The following is a 17,957-nucleotide window of genomic DNA, read 5'->3' as shown; positions in this document are numbered from 1 at the left end:
GTGATGCAGATGACTCCATGATCCGTGCAACATTATTAAGCACTTGGCCAGATATGATTCAGCTCAGTCCCGACAACTTCACTTTGTTGGGAGCACCGATGACCTTCTCAGCGTGCGCGAGATTTTTAACTGAAAACGGAGGAACTAAAGAATTTTGTACAACGATTGAAGAAATTACGGCACTACAGTTTATTTCTCCTTAAAAATTGCCTCAGCGTTCCTAAGGTTTTGTACGGACTGCGCAGTTCTCGTGGTTTTGAACACCTTGACTTGCTGAAAGAATACGATAGCTGTCTACGGGTGGGGGTGGAGCAGTTGGTCAACGTGAAGATTTCAAGCGCAATGGACTCAGATATCTCTTCCAGTACGGCGTGGTGGTTTGTGACACGACGCATTGAGACATTAGCTGTTTGTGCCTACTTGGCATCGGTGTACTCTGTGCTGCCTATGGTTTCCGAATTCTACCAGCCTTCTGAAGAGTGCCTGACAAAACCGCTGTGGAATCTTGATCCAACTGACGCAGGGCGAAATTCCCCGGAATGTGTTCGGAAGTTTCAGTACGCCTGGGACATAGTGATCGAACGGGACATATCCACGTTAATGTCGTCTACCGAAGGTAATGAGCGCGCCAGGGCGGTTTTGCTGTCAGCTTTAAACAGAGATTCGGGAGCCTGGCTGAATGCATTACCCCCCACCTTGTTTGGGGACATTCCTGACGTCTTGAGCACATAGTTCTTGGTGTGGAACAGCTCACCATTCCTCCATTTCAGAGCATAGCGGAACAAGGGGCGTGGTCGACAGTCCCACAGCTTACTAACGCGATTCCCACAGGTGGTGGCCCCGCCACACCCCTCCGTCTTCCACCACACCAGTCCACAGTGTGGGCACGCCTTAATCAGATTCCGCGGATCCGTGTTATCGAAGAGATTGTACGTCATCAGCGGGGTGACGGAGCTGACGAAGCGATTCTTCACATTCTCCCGCTGCATTTCAATACACAGCGCGTAGTAATCCAATTCGACCATGTCGTAGCCATGCTTCGCCGTAAACGCACGGTAAAGGTCATCCAGATCGTACTTGAGCTGGACGATCATGACGTGGAACAGCTCGTCCTTGTCGTCGTCCGGCACAAATTGGGCGCGGTCCCGGAGACGTGTGTAACCTTCCAGCACCGTCTGCACCTGCTTCTGATACTGCTCGAACGATCTGCGCATGTTAAAGCGTACCTGATACAATTTGAAACTATAATGGAAATCGTCATCGGATATCGTCAGCAGCTGCGCTTCCATGTTGGCCATCCGAGTGCAAGCGTACATTAAATCCGCAATCGCCGTCGCACTGCTGCGTTCCGAGAAGAATATGATGTTGGCTACGTGCGGGCTGGCCTCGGTCAGCAGATTGCAGATCGTGGGGAATTCGGCCGGCGGATCGGCCGCGTTATCCATGTGTGAAACGAGAATGACGATTTTGCGGGTGAAATTGCCCACCGGTTGCTCCGCTTGCAGATAGTTGTCCACCATCTTGTAGTAGCGGTTCTCGTACTTCACCACGATGAAGATGGTATTCAGGTCCGTGGTGGTCAGGGCGGCGCGCAGGAGAACGGCATGTTTGTACGGATCGTGCTGGCTGTCGGTGCCGGGTGTGTCCATGATGGAGAAGGCGTTCATCCCGACACTGACATCGTTCTTCAACAATTCCTGGGTCATACTGTCTTCAGAGGCCCCGGCTCGATGAGCGGTATTACACAGCCGGTTGCTGAGTGTTGTTTTTCCGGCTCCAGTTTGACCAATCAGGACGCATGCGGTTTCTTACCCTGGCTCAATATGGAAATTTCGCGTTTCAGTGAAATACTGAAATTGAGCTGGAATTGAGTAGCCGTGTTGGAATGGGAGCTATAGGCAACTGAATTTGAATGCCGAATAAATGCATTCCTTTCCTTCTTAGGTTGGCCGCCTAACATTTACATTCTGTTATGTATAATAAAGTTGTCACATAACTTGTAATATTGTACATATAATGCAACAAAAATTGATCCCAAATCGGAATATTTTTATCGTTTCCGGTAGGCGGCCTACTGGATTTATTCATTGTCCAACTATCAATGATCGGCTGCATATGACGGCCATTGCCATTACAATATTTTATTCGTAGTTTTCATGTATTCTTAGATATTATAACTGTTTATGGTTTAATCTTGATATTATAACTGTTTACGGTTTACTGTTACTGGATACGTGCAACACATGGACATACCGGTCCTGTATTGTGATCGTCTGTTTCTGCTGAAACGAGATTGCCAGCAATAATGACTGCTACCACAGAGGCCATTTGTTCCGTTTGACGTGCATTGCCAGCTTGACCAGTGAGTAAATTAAAACACAAATTTGCTCGATTGACGCTGGCATCATCTTGATCAATACATAACCCAGACAGGAATACAATGTAACTGCAAAGGAACAGTAAACGGATTATGATAACTTTTTAATCTGTATACTCATCATGTCTAACAGTCTATAGTTTGTTAAAAAAGTAACGATAGTGTGCAGTTAATTAATACCAATCAAAAAAACAAAATTTTTTCGGCGTTTTGCACACTACCAAAAGGATACCATTATTACTGCAGAGGCCTGAAATTACATGTGATTACTAATTACTCTCTAATGTAGATAATTAATACAAGGTTGTGGTTTATGTAGTACCACCGTTAAGTAAACAATGCGACATACCGGTCGGTCTCGGGAAGAACAAAATGCGGTTGGGGTGGCAGTCCCAGAAAACAGTGATCTTGTACGACAAACACTCCAGCAGCGTTCACATGACCAACCAACGCCACGATGATTCCCGTAACTAGCTGATGCGGATCAAATTGTCCATGCAGTCGAATCCGCTGTGATTCATCTTTCCAGGAACAGGGTATCGGTGTCACTGGTATATCGAGATGGGATAGGCTCTGGCGGTATGTCAGCGTCACGGCGCATTTGACGTAGAATATTGGGCTTTCGTTCCATTTCCTTGTACAGAGTTCCGATCAGGCAGACTGTTTCGTTCTCCACCAGATCGTCTGTTGTACAAACTCTATAAGCTGCACCTAAAGATCATGAACAACTGCATAAAACCATCGCTATATTGGAAAACAGATACATGAAGGTAATGTGGGAAACATTTGCAAACCCTATAAAAGCAACTTACCCCATTTTTCTTCTGAAACGGCCGTCAAGCGAGGTCGCAGCGTCGCCAGACGCTCATGATAGATGTGGGTGTACTGTGGATCGTATCTTCGGGCTCCTCGAATTCGGAACTGTTCGCTCTTGTCCTGAACTAAGGCCATGTTTGTAAGCACGAAACAGTAAAAATAGCTGCACACTATCGATACTGAGATTTTAAAATTAATGATTACGGACAGTGTAGAACTGGTATTAAATATTGCATTTGATAACACAGACACAAGACAGTACTAGTACTTACTTACAACAGTTAGTATTTGTACTAATACTGATTTGCCACCACTTTTGCCACCAGTAAATATATTTTAATAACGTCTGTTTCTGGTCGCCGAACGAGTGGTGGTTGCAGTATACCTTTAACCCGGCAAAATGCCGGGCTAAATTCTTGTGAAAAAATTTTCTGTTTGTTTGGATTGTTAATTTTTGAAGTAATATTGCCATCCAATACATCCATACGTGTAGGTTACTTTTTGTTTACATTTTTAGTATTTGTGATTTCTTTACAATTTCTTTGATACATACAATAATCCTTTCCCATGTTTTGCCCGAACTATTTATATGGGATTATTGCTTACATCCATATTGATCATCAAGACGCTAATCATAATGACAGAGCGCATGCAGTGTCTTATTAATTTTGTGGTAGGCCGCCTACCACAAGTATTATCAGCAAAGTGTATTAACAGTAAATTTATGCATGTGATATACAGACGTATATCGAGATTCATACCGGCGAGAAGAATTAGTTGTCGACAGTGCACCAGTATTCTTGTCTCCGGGGATTAAATTCTTTCACTGTACATAAACTGCTACCACGGAGTTCTTACATGTTCACATTAGCGGCTAATACATCGGTGGGATGGAGGCCAGCATTGAATTGCCGGTGAAAGCGCAAATACAGCGAGAATCCGATGTCCGTGTCCAATCCAAAAGCGCTTTCCATTAGTTGGCTACCGGAACGGCAGGATCATGCCGCTCCGGTTAGGTATTATCGGTTCCAGTTTGTACAGGCCGGAAGTGATATGTGAATTCGGACAGCCCCATCAGGGGTTTTCCATGCGTAGAATGAGTAAAGGCGCGAAGGGCCAAACGCGATTCATTAGTTAATTTTTCCTGCTTTGATTAAGCGCCTTTATTGCTTTTACTTGATTAACATTTTAATTATTAATGGACAGTGCACACTTTAATTCAAGCAAACCTTGTATTGTGTGAAATCAAACCCTGATTTTGTAAGGTGATGAAAAAGTGTATGCAGACGTTATGAGACCTTTATTGATCGCGAAAAAAAATATCGTAAATTCAGTATCGCATAATAGAATGCCGCCAGTACCCAGACGGAAGATTAATTTCAATTTTACCACATTTTTTCTTCCAAATAATATGAAATCGTACGCAGTACTCCGTTGTCATTCCACATCATCATGCAACCGCCCAAATCTTTCACCAATGTTAAAGTGAAAATAAAAATCGCTTATACTCAGAGGAGACACAAAATCATCTGCGAATTTGCCCCAAACACACTTCAACCCGGAACAGGATCACTTATGTCGGAGGATCTGTCGAACACAAGATGAGCACTATACTGCATGCATTTGCCGCTGAAATCAGTTCAAATGACTGATGGCCGTGAAAAAACGAGTCTCCGGTCCCAATTGTGCCAACGCCGACTATAAAGTGTGCATGATTCGTGTCTGCAATGCAGTAAACAGCATCTGTAACAAGTAGTTCTACATGTACAAAAAAGCCATTATTATTTACAATATAGCACAAATTCATCGTTCCGACTCTTATATATATATACAGATGCCGTACATTTCCTACGGTAGCGCTCAGTGTTGATGCAGTTCATCCTTTAAATTATTAAAACGTTCTGTGGGCACACCGGGCAGCCTATCGGAAACTCTTACTGAATCAAACTGCTATATTTCTTATTAAGGTACACAGATAGTATACATAAGTGGGTATTGCTGAAACAATTATTGGTAGGCGGCCTACCAATAATGATTCTCTAGACCGAGTGATTTTATTATTAACAACCACAAACGTGATTACTATTAGTAGTACAGAGTAGTACACTTTTACTGGAACAATTTCCGGTAGGCGGCCAACCTTTTCTTTACTTATTACATAGACCAGTTGACGGCGTTGAGTTAAGCATGTTTCATCTGTCGAGGAGGCCCGGAGATTCGATAAAAAATGAGGTGTAATTTAATTATATAAAATCTACAAAGTACTGGTAGGCGGCCTACCAGTAATGGTGGAGCTGTGACAACCACCAAAAGCTCTGTCGCCCTGGCTCGGGATCACGGGATCATACAACACATGTATGTCCGTTTCGCACTTTGATGAATATGATTAGATGAAGATGTTTGGGAAGAGATGCAGAAGTTCCGTTCAGCTGTCTGCCGTATGTTCGCAGAGAACGAAATGGATTGTGTATTCATGGAAACTGCTAGGCGTCTTAAGTCGCATCCGCATATGCAAATCGAATGCATTCCGCTGGATAAGGACAACGGCAGCTTGGCTCCAATGTATTTCAAAAAGGCTATTCTCGAAGCGGAAGGAGAATGGACACAGAATAAGAAGCTGGTCGATCTTAGCCGGAAAGGCATCCGGTCATCCGTAAGTGTACTCGTACACGAAGAAATGTCGTTACGTTAAATATGCGTTACTTCCGATTTCTTAATCTTTTGGGAGATTTTTTAGAGTGGGTGGATTTAACTTGCAATGACTTGCTGAGTGTTTCTTTAAATTGTAGGTTCCGAAAGGTTTGCCATACTTTGCAGTAGATTTCGGAATGCAAGGCGGATATGCACATGTGATTGAGAATGAACAGAAATTCCCTGTATACTTTGGAAAGGAAGTGGTTGGACGCCGCATGGTCGGTGGAAGTGCCGACGACGGGTGCTGACAAGAATGGTGTCCCTAATCAGAGGCTGGTACATTTTTCCAACAGAGGTCATGGCTTATCTGCAATTAGAAGGACGAATCATATGCAGATACACTGCGTTACAAGGCTGCATTAAGTAATACTCACCGCTCGTTCACAGAAAATAGCGCTACTGATGCGATAATTGCTGTAAAATTGCTGACTGCACAATGCTTCTCAAAAGGAGCGCTAATACCCAATCGGTCCAACTAACTGCAAACAAGCGCGGAAGAGCTTTTTGACTACGAGGTTCGAACAACAATAAAATCTGTTGATTACTGACTACTGTAACTCACTTCAGTGAATGAGATGCCCAACAACCCGCTCAAGCGTTAGTATTGTCTAGCGAGCGTGTCCCAGAAAAAAACGAAAAGACGAAAACGAGTCATGTGTGTTGGATGGACACTTTATCATGTTGTAATGCTCTGTGCCTGCGAATTTTGCAGCCCGCCCACCGTTAACCGCGCAGTCACACGAGCTGCCGGCTAAACTTTGCCCTTAATTTTGCCTTCAAGGGGCCGATAGCTTATGCGTTGCCGGTATCTGGAGCGTTCCCTCGACATGTGGAAACACAGTAAAAACGAATTTGTATGTCAGTCGCGCAGTACAGAATACCGACAGCGTCATGCTCCGATTTCAAACCGCCGGTTGGTTTGTTATTCGAGCATGTCATGCAGGATCAGCTTAAAGCTTGAATTACCCCGGCAAGCAAAATTTGAAAACATGCAACCACCCAACGGTGACCCCTTTTATTTTTGTAAAAGTTTTTCACGTCTGATAAAAAAAGACTGCCAGTGCGTAATGCGTAAAAAGACTGCCTCAGTAATGCGGAGTTTTCGTGGATTTTCGTGGTCCTTTATTGCGAATAAACCAACAGTGCCATTTTAGCAAGCCAGGCAGCGTCATGCGGCCGGGACAGTTTTCCCAACTGCAAATCTTATCGGCACTGGATTTGCTGGACTGCTTTGGATTTTGTTTGTGATGCTACTGCGTCTGACAGTCTGTATTAGAAAACAACTCATAATTATTCTCCCGTTAATGTTGAAGAACACAACTTGTGACACAACTATATAGTACTGAACACTGATGTCAGTCACTGCTATCCATTTACCACAGTTTTGTAAAGTTTTCGGCCAGAATAAACATGGCCAGAAAGACTTTAGGTAACCATGCCAGTTGATACTACCGACACTACGAGTTTATTCTTTTTTTAGTTTATTAAAATGTACTTATTCGTAAGCCACTATTCAAAACAGCAACGAGTTTCTATAAAAGCAAAACTTTATGTATTAAACAACCACCGTCGACAATGGAAAAAGCGACCTAATCACACAGAATATTTCGTCCCAGTTAGGCGAAGCTAGCGCTGGTGCTGTTCCCAGCCGTTACGCGCGACAACTTTTTCGGTGTCAAAAATTTTCCGAAATGCTTCTCCATCTTTTGACGCACTGGTTCGCACACTTCCTCCAGGACCTGATCTTGTTAGAACAGATTTCATCCAAAACCAGACCTCGTTAAAGGTCACGTTATTTACATACATTTACATTTACATTTACATACATTCCGTATAAACATTATACAGAACCGTAAACCCACCATTACACTACAAACCTTTCTAACAATTACTAAAGAACTAGTTTTACAAAATCTGTATCATATTATCAAACAAAAAGGGTCGAATTAAAAGTTAAGCAAATAAGAGCAACGCCGCCAACGCGCCAACTAAGTATAATTAACTCCTAAGCAGCCAGTAGTAAATCGCAGCAGCTCGTTCATAAGAATATGGACTGAAGCCTTTTACTTTCGCATTAACTCCCAAAGTGTCCAAAAACTAGCAGATTTCAACTACGTGCGGGTACAACGCGTCCAAATGGCTCAACTGTCCAACGGCAACATGCGCATGCCGAAGTGTACAGGACCTGCATAGTGGTTTAAAATCAACCTTTGGAATGGACCATGACAGATGAAACTATGTTTTAGGTATACTCTATTGTTACTCTATCATCCTGCAAAAAAGGAAGTTTTTCTGAGAGGAGAGCCGGGGGCGCTGCCCTAGTTAGCAGTTACCGTTGCAGTATCGTGCTATGTATTGTACATTTTACAAAACAATGTAGAAAGTTATACGTTTAGTAGTGCACACTTCACTCCCAGTATTTCTTTCCTGCAAGTGTCAAATATGACTAGCCGCGGCTGAATCGGTGGAAAATACCGATTTGCCTAAGCAGAGGGAATACACCGTACATACCACAATTGATACTGATTAATTGTGATTTGTGAGTGATTACAGTACGTGCCACAGTTGCAACATACTTACTTAACAGCTCATTCAAAAAAGATAACAGGCTCCAACAATTGTCGGAATGATTAATGGTGCTCGTATACTTTGTGCATGCTGTGGCTGATTTCATAAAAATGTAACTGGAGGTCTGCAATGATAGCGAGTAAAATTGTTACAGTAGTAATAATTCTTACAAGCCAACTACTTTCTGTGCCGGGAGTCGGCACCGTTGCTAAAACTTAAAACGCATCATGTTCGGATTTTCTACGTTTGCGGCAACGGTTTGCATCGTGCTCGCTCTACAAAAGCAAAACTTTATGTATTAAACAACCACCGTCGACAATGGAAAAAGCGACCTAATCACACAGAATATTTCGTCCCAGTTAGGCGAAGCTAGCGCTGGTGCTGTTCCCAGCCGTTACGCGCGACAACTTTTTTCGGTGTCAAAAATTTTCCGAAATGCTTCTCCATCTTTTGACGCACTGGTTCGCACACTTCCTCCAGGACCTGATCTTGTTAGAACAGATTTCATCCAAAACCAGACCTCGTTAAAGGTCACGTTATTTACATACATTTACATTTACATTTACATACATTCCGTATAAACATTATACAGAACCGTAAACCCACCATTACACTACAAACCTTTCTAACAATTACTAAAGAACTAGTTTTACAAAATCTGTATCATATTATCAAACAAAAAGGGTCGAATTAAAAGTTAAGCAAATAAGAGCAACGCCGCCAACGCGCCAACTAAGTATAATTAACTCCTAAGCAGCCAGTAGTAAATCGCAGCAGCTCGTTCATAAGAATATGGACTGAAGCCTTTTACTTTCGCATTAACTCCCAAAGTGTCCAAAAACTAGCAGATTTCAACTACGTGCGGGTACAACGCGTCCAAATGGCTCAACTGTCCAACGGCAACATGCGCATGCCGAAGTGTACAGGACCTGCATAGTGGTTTAAAATCAACCTTTGGAATGGACCATGACAGATGAAACTATGTTTTAGGTATACTCTATTGTTACTCTATCATCCTGCAAAAAAGGAAGTTTTTCTGAGAGGAGAGCCGGGGGCGCTGCCCTAGTTAGCAGTTACCGTTGCAGTATCGTGCTATGTATTGTACATTTTACAAAACAATGTAGAAAGTTATACGTTTAGTAGTGCACACTTCACTCCCAGTATTTCTTTCCTGCAAGTGTCAAATATGACTAGCCGCGGCTGAATCGGTGGAAAATACCGATTTGCCTAAGCAGAGGGAATACACCGTACATACCACAATTGATACTGATTAATTGTGATTTGTGAGTGATTACAGTACGTGCCACAGTTGCAACATACTTACTTAACAGCTCATTCAAAAAAAGATAACAGGCTCCAACAATTGTCGGAATGATTAATGGTGCTCGTATACTTTGTGCATGCTGTGGCTGATTTCATAAAAATGTAACTGGAGGTCTGCAATGATAGCGAGTAAAATTGTTACAGTAGTAATAATTCTTACAAGCCAACTACTTTCTGTGCCGGGAGTCGGCACCGTTGCTAAAACTTAAAACGCATCATGTTCGGATTTTCTACGTTTGCGGCAACGGTTTGCATCGTGCTCGCTCTACAAACTGCCGCCCTCGATGCAGGTGAACGAAGACCGTACTTTGGGGCTTTAACAGTTTTACTTGCCAGAGGAAATAATTTTACAGAGGCATCAGCGCATTGAATTTTACGGTTTATATGCTAAAGCATAAAAGGAAAATACATACATACTATGATATAGATTGCTTTAATTATTGCCCTGCTCATAATACTGAAGTACCCCGTTTTCCAGAATCGAAATTAAGCGCCGCTGAGCTGCCCCATCCCAGTTGTACATATGCCCGAATGATCCCGCCAAGATTTGCGGGTGTTGTGAGGCGGCAGCGTTTATGCGATGGGTCCACGAAGTGGCCAGTATGACGGATGAACGCAAGCCGGTGGTGTCGTTCACTTGTGGCCGGTTTGGATACGGCGAGTCGCCGGCTTTTTGGGCTGTCAATTATCCCTCCAGACCGTTGCCAGCGTTAGCAGCGTACTCCGGATGTTGCGTCAATGAAGGCGATTTAGGATGCACGACATGGCCCACTCGACCGGAATGGGAAGTTAATGGCGCAATGGGCCAGCACAGTGGCATTGGCGGCTGCTTCAGCTTGGTCATTGTGTTAACGACTGCTGTTCTACTTAAATTTAATTAACAGGCAGGATAAACAGTAGTTCAATGTAGACTTTGTAGATCACTTAATTTGTCGACCGGTCACCTATTTGTCCGGTGATTTATCCATACTTTTAGTTTCTACTGATATATTATGTACAGTGATGTACCTTGAAATTTCACAAGTGCTATGATAACTAACTGGTCTCGATTGACGATACTTGAGTTCAGAAGGTGAAAATTGTTGAGTGCACTGATGGTGTCTACCGTAGTTTTTTTTGCTCAGTTTATCATCGCATTTGCGCACCTCAGTGTTCGGCGACTGTTCGCCGGTTGATGGAGTAAATGGTAATACAGAATGATAGATGATAGAAAAAAACGGTACAATATGGTTTCGGTTTATTATGCCGATTTGGAACCTATTCAACAAGCGTCGTCAACTGCAATCCTTCTAGCACAAGACAGATTTAAAAGAAAAACAATCATATCAATCTGTAAAACAAGGATAACAATCACATCAACATAATGCATAAGAAAAGCTTATAATTATGACAACGGAACAGCCAGTACAACAACGAGCACCTGCCTGTAAATAACACAAGCACATGTAGCGTTAAAGTGGCATTATGGACTTGCTTATCATCACACAATAAAGTGTACATTATAACAGATCGCTGTTCATTTCCCACTATCAGTCAAGAAAGAAAGCCATGAACGGCAGATTTTTCATTACTCCGAACTAAACTCAAACGACGTCACGACAATCTCCACTTCCCGTCCATCCGTCGGCGGGATACTGGAGAACAACCGGAAGTGCACCGGCATCGGTTGTTGCGGGATCTTCACGAGTGCATCCGCATCCTTCGGCTTGAAGACATTGCCGGCGAATTTGACCATGGACCGGTCGGTCTTCTGGCGGGAACTAAACACTACGCGTCTGCCATCGCGGTGGATACGATGAACAGACAGTGGTGGCACGAGTCTGCAATAAGGCCACATTAACATCCGCTCCGTGGAATTCAACAACTCATTCTTACACAAAAAAATCAGAAAAGCCGCAAACTGAAAATTCACTTCAAATTTCAAATCCACATCCCATCCAAACAAAAAACTGCAGTTTATTATCAGATTATTGGAACTTTAAAAAAAGTAAAAAAATTTGCATCGTAACGAGTAACCGTCATCTTTGCCCAAATCACAGCAGTTCGAAAAAGGCTTTTCTGTAAATTTTTACAATAAAATAATTAGTTAGCAAATGCGGCGAACAAGTATTAAAAAGAATAAAAAATTAAAAATTATATGTCTTACCTTTGTGCAGAATGATACGACGCAGCCACATGCCCGACTTGTTCTCCAGACGGAAATCGAATTTCTGGAACCAAGCGGTCTTCTCCGAAGCAAAAGACTCGGCTGCACGACATATTCCCCCGGCAGCTCGTCCGCATCGCCACGCCGCGAAAACAGGACCTGCACACTTTCCGCATTGACTCCGTACGTATCCAGAAACGAGCAGATTTCGAACGCCACATGTGGATCCAACGCGTCCAGATGGCCCAGCACGCCGAAAGTGTAGTCTCCAAAGCCAAAACAATCTTCACTGCAGACGGACGCGCCCCGCCACTTCCCACCGTAAGCCGCCAATCGCAGATGCAGCTGACCGTCCACATCCACCCAGACATTGCGAGAGTCGCACAATTCCAGACCTACGATTCAAAGAATATTTCACGACCAATCACCAGCCACTATTACAGCTTCATAAAACGGTTAAATGAATTCCTGTCAGTCGAAAATCTCTATAATGCCGCGCAATTTCCCCAAAACAGTATTTTATAAAGGCGAATTTGCAATTATATACATTCTGTTATTCGTCGTCGGAAGCTACAGAATAACACAAATCCTTTACATACCGTGATCGGTGTGCTTAACAATCCAATTGTATCCGGCAAACTCCAACCGCTGTACATGCAAAGCCGAACTTTTATCGCGCCCAAAGACGCCGCCGGCAATAACGGCTTCGCTCTGTTGAGACCATGTCGCATCCCGAGAAAAAGTACCTGCAAAACATCTTGTATTCTGTACATACAGGCTGAATTACGCAAACCGAATAAGAAATTAAAAAATTAATTAATATTGCAAATGAATGCGATCTCTGAAATGTTATTTGACACGTTGATTATGTATGTAGTATGTACATATCACTTATTGTTGACAAATTGGGTAATCAGGCAAGAAATTATCATTTTGTCATGTTTCATGTATGGTATCTCGTTCTTAGTTAACCGGCATCAAGAAACGTACGTAAAGAAAATTCTGCATTCTGTAACGCTAAAAAATTCGCTTACTTTCATCCTCAGTGATCAACTCTTCATTTCCATTAATCTCGCCTGTCCAACCATTCTCCATACTATCCGAATTCCCCAAACCAGCCTCCGCAGCTGCCGTTGAATTCCCCCAGCTTCTGTCGGCGCTGGTCGACTTTCCCCAACTATCATTCGCTGCCGGCGAATTAGAACTCCATCCACTGTTGACACTGGTTGAGTTGCCCCAGCCGTCGTCTACTCTGGCCGAATTCGATCTCAAATCATTGCTGGCACTGGTTGAATTTCCCCAACCATCCTCCAGTGATGCTGAATTCGAATTCCACCCATTATTGGCACTAGTCGGATTGTCCCAGCCATCGTCCGCTCTCGCCGGATTCGAATCCCAACCGTTGTTGGCACTGCTCGAATTTCCCCATCCATCGTCTACTGTGGTCGAATTCCCACACCCACTGTCTCTATCAGGCGAGTTTTCGGCAGTATTGCTGTTCCAGCCGTCATTTTCTTCCTTTGCTGACGAATAACGGGAACTTCCCCATCCAGAGCTGTTATCGGCATGGTTGTCTTTCGCATCAGAGCCCCATGAATCGTAGAAATTCTCCACCGTCACAGTCTCATCACGTGTATCGTTGGCATCGAAATACACGCTTTCCGAGTTCGAACTGGTGCCGGTCTCATTGACGGAGCTGCAAGAAGCGGCAGTGGGTACCGCGCGACTGTTGTCGCCGCCGCGGTCGAACATCTGGCTCAGACGCTCCAAAATCTCCTGGCTCTTTGTTTCCAGGAATTTCTTCATCTCGGCCAAGACGCGCACACCATGACCACGATTCGTACTGTCTGTCCACTAATGAAAGCAAGCAATCAGTTATGAATCATTAAATTTTGAATCAATTAAGTACATTTTAAACCAGTTCTTATCAGCCAATGCTTTACTGGAATAAAAAAAATCGAATTTCTGAGCACTGTACTCAGTGTACTGTACTTCCTTTTTTACTGCTATGTTTTTAAATTTGTTCATGATAGTTTAATAAATTGAAAATTTTTTGAAAGTATATTTAGCTGCTGAACAAACGATTTAAAATAATCCTTGATAAAGTTAAAGCCGTCACTTATTAGCAGAAAACGCGAATGAACGCGCCGTCAAAAGACGCAGTTCAGCGCGACAAACCATTATTATTTCAGCGGTAGCGATAGTAACCTGTGCTAAATCCAAGTAAAAGCTGTGTTATGTACAGGGAATGCAACACAACAACGCAGTAGCTGACTTACGCCCGTTGAACTGTGCTGCCCATTGGTCCACTGATCCGTTCCGGGTTTCTCGGCTCTTTCCATTCGACGACAGTGAGGTTCCTCTTCGAATTCTTCCTCTTCGGCATAATTTCGAACGACGAAGACCGCTAGCTCGATCAGATTCACGACACATTCCTCCACCGGTCGACTGATGCAGACAGCCGACAACAGATCATCCAGCGTGCTCACTAGGATAAAAAAAAGCTAGCATTAGGATATTTTAGGATATGAGCGTGATTAGTAATGCGGTCGGTATCGATTCTACAGAAGAAAAGCTCACAAGCATCCCAGGCCGATGCGTTGACTCTCGCCGTGTGATCTGCAATGGATTCCGACATTTTGTCTGTGATCGGTAGACAAGAACACACAGCTTGGCGAGCACAATGGTGAAATAAATAGTTGGAACGATAATGCTGGTAAGATACATATAAGATCTGTGGACAAAATTATCCAGGAAACAATGGAATGATTTGGAACCTTGAATTTAAAAAAAACCGTTTAGGTAACAAAAACCGTTTAGGTAAAATAAACTTGGTTAAAAACTTTCAGCAGCAAGGCCAAGAAAGAAATCATATGAATCTGGAACGAAGCGGCTCTTTCACCTGGACGTGAAAGTCGGACCCGAGACCGGTGAGACGTACAAACGGTCGACGTACTAACTGAGCCGACCAATCCAGTGACAGCTGGTAAGCAGGTTTGAACTTTGAAGAGATCACGTCATCACGTGCCGCTCTTTTCGCACTAGTACTGTATTTTCTGGCTTGATTAAAAATGACCTACTGTAGAAGTGCCCGTCCATTGTCCACTCAACGCACTCTGACAGTCTAACGTACTCATCCCCAGTCCCCACTACGAGCTACTTGTCCAAAAAATTAGTACTTATTTTCACTATTTTGTCTGTAGACTTGATACTATGGATTTAACACAAAATGTGTTAATTTTCACGGTAGCACGGTGTTCGCGGCTGGGCAGCGATGCAACAAGCATTGCAGTCTGCCGACTGCAAGCAATTAAAACCCAGAATACCTACAATATTTCAAAATTTAATCGCACAAACAACAAACAAATCCGTGGATGTAGCTTGACAGGTGACCACTTGACACTGCCATCCGTAATTCAAGTCAAAAGGACATGTTTTCAGTTTGAAAATTTCTCAGAGCGCAGTGCAAATGTAAAAAAAAGAAACAACCAAACAGATGAAGACAACAGTAGTAAACAAAAGATGGCGCACATTAAACACTAGAACTCGAAAGTTGACAGCAAATGACAGTTAAATGCCGGCTGCCTTCGGGTACTTGGAGCTCCAGCGAACAAAACCCGCCATGAAATTATACATCAAAAATAAAGGTCACGCACTGGTTGAAAACGTTGAAATGGAACGATAAAGGCCTAAAATAATAAGACAATAAAACCCACGTGGTGTCGACAGTCACTGACAGTGACACGACAGTCGACACTGTGCTTCATTCAGCCGAGAACGTCGTCGGGAAATTCCTGACGTTCCCCGTTGCGCACGAGCGTCTGGAACAGTTCGCGCAGCAACAGTTTCCCGGGACGCAGACTGGGGCTAGCCGATGACAGCTGACGAACTGGGGCCGATTTCCATGTCGGTTGACAGGCTGTAAAGTGTAAACCATCCCGAATATTAGAAGCTTATACAAAAACGACGGCTTACAGAAGAAATGGTAAGCCACATCAGTATTTCTACCTATATGCCTGCACTTTGCTGTGCCCTCGTCCGATTCATAAATTCGGCAGATTTTTTCTTTATTTTACAATGTTTTTCTTTATTTTACACTTACCAGAAGTTGTTTTCAGTTTTTGAACAATGCCGCAAAGAGCGTGGACGATGTTGCGGCACCGCTGAACCGCTTCGTTGTGACCGATGTACAGCGCTTCCGGCAGCAGCACCACTCCGTACCCGCTGTCCCAGATGTCGCAAATCCGTGCAATGTCCGCCGGCAACTACATATTTGCAAAAAAGACTGTTTATATAACTCGACAGATAAATACTGAATTTTGCAACGAAAATGTAAACTGCATGGCGCATGCATGAAAATTCTGTCGGGTAATTTTTCCGCAAATTTCCGGAAGAGGCTGCAGCCGCTGCAAACACTGTCGGGCACATAACTGAAACTGCTTAATTCCAGTTTTTTCGACATTTTCGATAACTATTAACATGTAAGAGATAAGAGTATTAAAAACAGGTTGGTTACATAACCATGATAACCTCTTTAAATGAGTTTATTCCAAATACAGAATATTGTGTGACACATCTTAATAAGAAGAGGAAAAACCGACATCACTACAACATGCTGGTCACTACAGTACATTGGACGTGCTATAACTTATAAGTAAAGTACGAGTACTTTATATTAAAACTGCATAATCTATACAAGTACGGGTTTTTGTCTATCAGGAAAGTACTACACTTAGCGTATTTATTGTTAGTTTCAAAAAGCAATAAAAATTATAAAATACATAATCTTAAACATTCAAACACTACAGCAGGTTAGGAATCCACTGCGTCATTATGTAAAATACATATATTTCATTAAAGAATATCAATGTACAAGCTTGTCCGGTAATTTCTTACGAATCCATACAGCGATTTACACAAATTTGCGTGTTACGCCAAACTTCACACTACGGCGCGCCACGCCACACTTTTTCAACACGTAACTTTCATTTTGCTGGGTGGTGTATGCGTACACGCCATATAATTTTACGAGAATAATAGTAACTGCCTGGCGGAAAGTGGCTAGAAAATGATCGGTGCAGTAAGCGACAATCTAACTGCGGAGTGTGTTTAGAAATTTTGATAAACGTAGTGAAGTGGCCATCGTTATATGCGCAAACTTCGCGCTAGCTGTAGCTTTACGTAGGAAATTACCGGACAAGCTTGTACAGTCACCTTTTGAGCGATATCGTGGTGCGCCAGATATTCCCGTTTGGCCATGACCATCCGCTGATTCCGGCACTTATCCCAGTTGGTCCGTGCGCCCACTTCCGCCCCGATCCAGTCGGCCTGCCCCACGGCCACACAGAAGATGGACTGCACAAACAAAGCGTGAAAATGAGCCAGGGAATACGCATGCATGGTATCTCGCAGCTGTTCCAACTTATAAGGAATATTCCCGGTGACCCGCGGATCCAGGAGGATGTACGTGTAGAATACGCCCTTTGTGTTCACACCAGGAACGGGACAGAGCGGGAAGGCATCAGGAGCTTGGAGTTGTTCTTCCCATTTGGCGGCTGGGCGCTTTGACGCAAGAGCAGGGATGACGTCCTTTTTCTGGCGGTGTTTATCCTCACGGGTTTGCGATGAGGAAGGCAAGCGTCGGCGTCCGTGCTCGGAGCGGCGGATTTTTACCATGGTTTAAACAAATCTTACACGCACTCAGATTAAAATTTTTCCACAAACAATAACATGGAATTGTCATCAAAATTCGAAGTTATTATCCCATCCGCTGATCGACCTGATAACGTTCACGAACAGTACCAGAAATTTGCTAGAACATCCAAACAAAACACACAACACATATCTGTAAGAGTTGAGGCTCGACAAGAGCGAAAATGAAAATGATCCAGACTGTTGTTTGCCAGAAGTCTGATCGGGCGCACAAAGGGCAAAATGGCCGTGCCGATAAATGGCCCGTACAGTCGTGCCGCTAAAGCTTCCGCCCATTGTCGGTTTTGTCACATGGCCTATCTACCGCACAGCCGCGCACAG

General features: G+C 43.5%; 4 protein-coding genes across 4 annotated transcripts; 1 reads left to right on the top strand and 3 right to left on the bottom strand.

Moving 5' to 3' along the window:
* Positions 1–2,894: 2,894 nt before the first annotated feature.
* On the bottom strand, positions 2,895–3,393 carry LOC129594873 (DNA polymerase delta subunit 2-like). The gene is made up of 2 exons (XM_055491727.1): positions 3,190–3,393; positions 2,895–3,088 (listed from the first exon to the last, which is right to left on the bottom strand). Exons 1-2 carry the CDS (start codon positions 3,326–3,328, stop codon positions 2,895–2,897), a joined length of 333 nt encoding a protein of 110 aa, XP_055347702.1. The 5' UTR covers positions 3,329–3,393.
* Positions 3,394–5,600: 2,207 nt separating this feature from the next.
* On the top strand, positions 5,601–6,135 carry LOC129594872 (CWF19-like protein 2). Its single transcript, XM_055491726.1, has 2 exons — positions 5,601–5,846; positions 5,983–6,135. The coding sequence occupies exons 1-2, from the start codon at positions 5,604–5,606 to the stop codon at positions 6,133–6,135; spliced, it is 396 nt and encodes a 131-aa protein (XP_055347701.1). The 5' UTR covers positions 5,601–5,603.
* Positions 6,136–11,041: 4,906 nt separating this feature from the next.
* LOC129594911 (trinucleotide repeat-containing gene 6A protein-like) lies at positions 11,042–14,769 on the bottom strand. The gene is made up of 6 exons (XM_055491774.1): positions 14,505–14,769; positions 14,204–14,412; positions 12,959–13,778; positions 12,524–12,670; positions 11,925–12,319; positions 11,042–11,598 (listed from the first exon to the last, which is right to left on the bottom strand). The coding sequence occupies exons 1-6, from the start codon at positions 14,560–14,562 to the stop codon at positions 11,539–11,541; spliced, it is 1,689 nt and encodes a 562-aa protein (XP_055347749.1). The 5' UTR covers positions 14,563–14,769; the 3' UTR covers positions 11,042–11,538.
* Positions 14,770–15,294: 525 nt separating this feature from the next.
* On the bottom strand, positions 15,295–17,800 carry LOC129594931 (uncharacterized). The gene is made up of 3 exons (XM_055491796.1): positions 17,139–17,800; positions 16,027–16,189; positions 15,295–15,843 (listed from the first exon to the last, which is right to left on the bottom strand). Exons 1-3 carry the CDS (start codon positions 17,598–17,600, stop codon positions 15,692–15,694), a joined length of 777 nt encoding a protein of 258 aa, XP_055347771.1. The 5' UTR covers positions 17,601–17,800; the 3' UTR covers positions 15,295–15,691.
* Positions 17,801–17,957: the final 157 nt, after the last annotated feature.

This window comes from Paramacrobiotus metropolitanus, unplaced genomic scaffold, assembly GCF_019649055.1.
Source record: "Paramacrobiotus metropolitanus isolate TYO unplaced genomic scaffold, Prichtersi_v1.0 Parri_scaffold0000072, whole genome shotgun sequence".
Lineage (NCBI taxonomy): Eukaryota > Metazoa > Tardigrada > Eutardigrada > Parachela > Macrobiotidae > Paramacrobiotus > Paramacrobiotus metropolitanus.
The sequence above is the reverse complement of the archived record's forward strand: the minus strand, read 5'-3'. Positions and strand labels throughout refer to the sequence as shown.